At 32.9% G+C, this 3783-nt stretch overlaps 1 protein-coding gene across 2 annotated transcripts in view; it reads right to left on the reverse strand.

Annotated features, from left to right (window-relative positions):
• Positions 1-3203, reverse strand: part of LOC106319540 (COMPASS-like H3K4 histone methylase component WDR5B) — a 4480-nt gene extending 1277 nt beyond the window's left edge. The window contains exon 1 of one of the 2 annotated variants that reach the window (XM_013757907.1): positions 3076-3203. In XM_013757907.1, coding sequence (XP_013613361.1) covers positions 3076-3169 — 94 coding nt within the window. In that variant the 5' untranslated portion in view covers positions 3170-3203. The remainder of the gene's footprint in view (positions 1-3075) is intronic. The other variant, XM_013757906.1, reaches the window with a different exon arrangement.
• Positions 3204-3783: the final 580 nt, after the last annotated feature.

Below are 3783 nucleotides of genomic sequence, written 5' to 3' on the forward strand. Positions count from 1 at the left end.
TAGATCATGTAAACTTATGGAATTGTGTAATAATTTTTATATATTTTTTTAAAACTTCAAATTAAATTAAGAAAAACTTTATGAGTACATACTAACTGGGATATATGATTGTTTTTCTCATATGAAATACCAAATTGGTTTTGTTAATTTCTGAAACGTCGAAGTTGTACTAGTTATACTAGTAATACTCGTCTAATATATAATAAAAGTTATATATATATATATATATATATATATATATATATATATATTGTTTATATGTCTAGTTATAAGGGTTGTACCAATATTTTCACATCATAGCTTTATAAAATATGTTTGATGTTTGATTATCATAAAAATATGGCTAATATAGTTAATAACCTTAAAAGTATAAAATATATAATATAAAATTAAGTGTAATGCAATAATTTAACAAAAATTATGTTTGATACTATATTTATGTGTCACTTATTTATGTGTCCATACTATATTTACCATGTTCTAGAATCATAAAAGTTGTAAAATATGTCCATTGAATGTTTTCCAAAATATTATGGTAAAACAAGTAAATAAATATCAAAAGTGTAATGTTGATCTGATGTATATTAGTTTTATAGGTTTTTAGCTATTATTTTTGATCATTTTAGTGTTTAAATATTACATTTAGGCATTATTAGGAGTTGCATTTGTATATTTTGCATACACATGGGTCTGGTTGTATAATCAGAAGTTCTAGGGCGAAATAGAGGAGAAAACTATAACTTTTAAAAGTTTGAGGTCACAAACGAAAATATCCAAAGTGGACGGACCAATTTTACAAAAAGCTCAAAGTTGAGCAAAGCTTTGGATCTTTCGATCCGTGAGAGTGGAAGCGACCACTTCCCAATTTGCAAGCTTGATTCGTTCGATTTGTTTGTTCTCGATCTAATCTTCTTCCTGACCAACATGAATCAATCGTTTCTGGAAAGATTGATGAGCTCGATCGTGTACACCGGCCCATTGAACGTGACGACACAAAGATGATGAGGATGAGCTCGACGGTGATGAGAAAAGATGACGGTGCAGATGGTTCGAGACGGCGGAGCAGCGACGAGGAGGTCCGACGGTCTCGAGGGAGAGGAGGTCCGGCGGTCTCGAGGACGAGGAGGTCCGGCGGTCTCGAGCTCGTTTCCGTTTTGAAAAATTATCCATATTTTTTTTTTTAATTCATTTCATTAAGGCTAGATAAGTAAATTAACTTGAAAGAGGCCATATAGATTTTTTTAGGATGCTATAGATTTGTTTTTGGCCATTTAGGCCATACGAGAACTTAGTCCTTTGGACTTATGACATGATGTAATTGTTTTAGAAAGAACAAAGGTAACCTGCGGCAATTGTTAGTAACTGAAATTCACTCCGCCCAGATTATCAACTAGTTGTCATATATACTTTAGCTATATTAGACAATTATGTAACTTTTATTTAAGCAAATAATAAACAACATTAATAATGAATTCACGGTGAGTTTAATAAAAAAATTATTATATAATTAAATGTAACGATCTATTTTTTTTAGTGATTATAAGAATAATTTTAGTGATGATACGTGGCTAAAAAAATAAGTTGTAATTTTTGTCAGTTAATATATAGAGAATATCAAACATTTTGAAGTGTATCAAACAATTATGCATGACTTATCAACAACAACTTATACGAGTTTAGAAAGTGTTATAATATTGATTACTACAATGCATCAAAATAATTAAGTAACAATAAAGATCAACTTATTCTCATAAAAAAAACACAATAAAGATCAACTTGCTGATTTAAAAAGGTTTAAGAGGTACGAGTGGAGGAGGAATCATCAATTTCGAAGATGGGCCCAATTAGTTATTATCTTATCCGTTGTTTATATACTAAATCGCAAGTCGCACGAAGAATCAGAATCTGACACTTGGCAAAGTTTAAAAAAAACAATTGATTTCTTTTTATTTCCTATATTTTCTGCAACTCGACCAATTATATCAAAAAAATAATAAAACAAAAACAATTAAAAAATTAAAACAGTTTATTTGTTCTCCACGTAGAATGAAAAAAAAAGTAAAAAACTTTAAACTACCTGACCATTACAGCACGATCTCAACTTTCCATATTACATCAACTTTAAATGAACACTAAAATCACTCTCATAACAGAGTTGTGGTTGTTTACAAAATTATTCCAAATAGTTTAATTTCTTCCACAACTGATGCTTGTGCTTTCCTATAATTTGATTTTTCTTATCTTCTTTTTGAAGAAAGATTTTTGATTTTTCTTATCTTAAGAATTTTTTTGAAGTTGCATCAACGATCGATGTTGTGTATAAAACGATTTTAAAAATGAAGAAGCGAAAGTTAAAAGATGGCTTCCGGAAATTCGCTGGTGTTCATTGGTTAGTGGTTCAGACGAGTTCCTATAGTTGTTTAGCAAATGAGTAAGTGATAAAGTTTTTAATTATCATCAGTTATGCAATTTTGAATTCCTCTTATTTTTGCAGAGGAGTAGTTCGTTTTCACACGACAATTTCTTCTTAGAACCAAAACTGCTAGACTGAAACTTAGTTCTATGTTTCAGATTGAAACAAAAAAGAGTGAGATGATGAGAAGAAGAGACTTCAAATATACTACTTGTACTTCAAGTAGAGAATAAACTCCTTAATGACGCGCACGCACCTGCCCGTCTTCACCTCCCAGATCCGAATCGTCTCATCGAACGAACCAGACACGATCAGATTCGAGGGAGGGTTGAAGTTAACGCAGAAGACGAAGTTGGTGTGGCCTCTCAGCACCTTGAGACACTCGTAGGGAGCCCTAGCGTCCCAGATTCGAAGCGTGCAGTCGTCGGAGGCCGAGCAGGTGTAGTGCGAATCGGAGGACCATGCTAGATCGGAGACACCACTCGAGTGTCCTTCGTATCGATGGATCAGGGAGTAGTTCGTTGCGGACCATAGAATCATGCTCTTGTCCAGGGAGGCGGATGCCAGAAGGTTTCCGTCGTTCGAGTATTTCACGCACGAGATCGCCGCCGTGTGCCCTTCTAGGGTTTTCAGGTGACGGTAAGGCTTGAACGTCTGACTACCTCCGCTTGTGCCTGCGCCGTTACCGACTCCGTTTCCACCGCTTGGCATCGCCCTCGATCGATCTATCTTTCTTTGTGGCCTAAGAAAATTCATGAACCAAATTCTTATACATATTCTCTTTCCTAAATTACATTTTTACCCTCTTCTTCCCTCTCGGTTCGCTGGTATCGATTATTATTATATTGCTTCCGGGTTTACCGAATTATAACCGAGCAAAATTTGGCTTTTATAAATTTCCCTCTCGCAACTTTTATCTATCTTTTTTCTGTCAACCTTGTTCGTTAATCTAATTATTAGTTGCATTTTAAACACAATTCTCTCAAATAGTCATTTTTATGTTTTTGTCACAAAAATAGTTTAAAAAAAAAATGACTAAAATAGCTTATTTTTATTTTTATTTAAAAAAAAAACAAAAAATTTGAAACCCTAGTTCTAAAATCTCACTTCTTTAACTCTAACCATTAAGTCTAGATTAGTTAACCATAGGGTAAATTTTTTTAATAAAACTTATTTTGGTCTATTGATGGTTATTTTTGTGACAAAAACTTAAAAAGTGTTATCGTATAGAATTTCTCTATTTTAAATTATGAATTCAGATTAATGTCAAATTTTTATTTTTTTTAACGCTTTGTAGCCAGTTCATAAAAAAGAGTAACATAGTCAGAAAGAAACAGAGCTTGGTAGAACCAACGGGGCCCCAAACTCCA

The sequence above is a fragment of the Brassica oleracea genome, chromosome C2 (genome assembly GCF_000695525.1).
Source record: "Brassica oleracea var. oleracea cultivar TO1000 chromosome C2, BOL, whole genome shotgun sequence".
NCBI lineage: Eukaryota > Viridiplantae > Streptophyta > Magnoliopsida > Brassicales > Brassicaceae > Brassica > Brassica oleracea.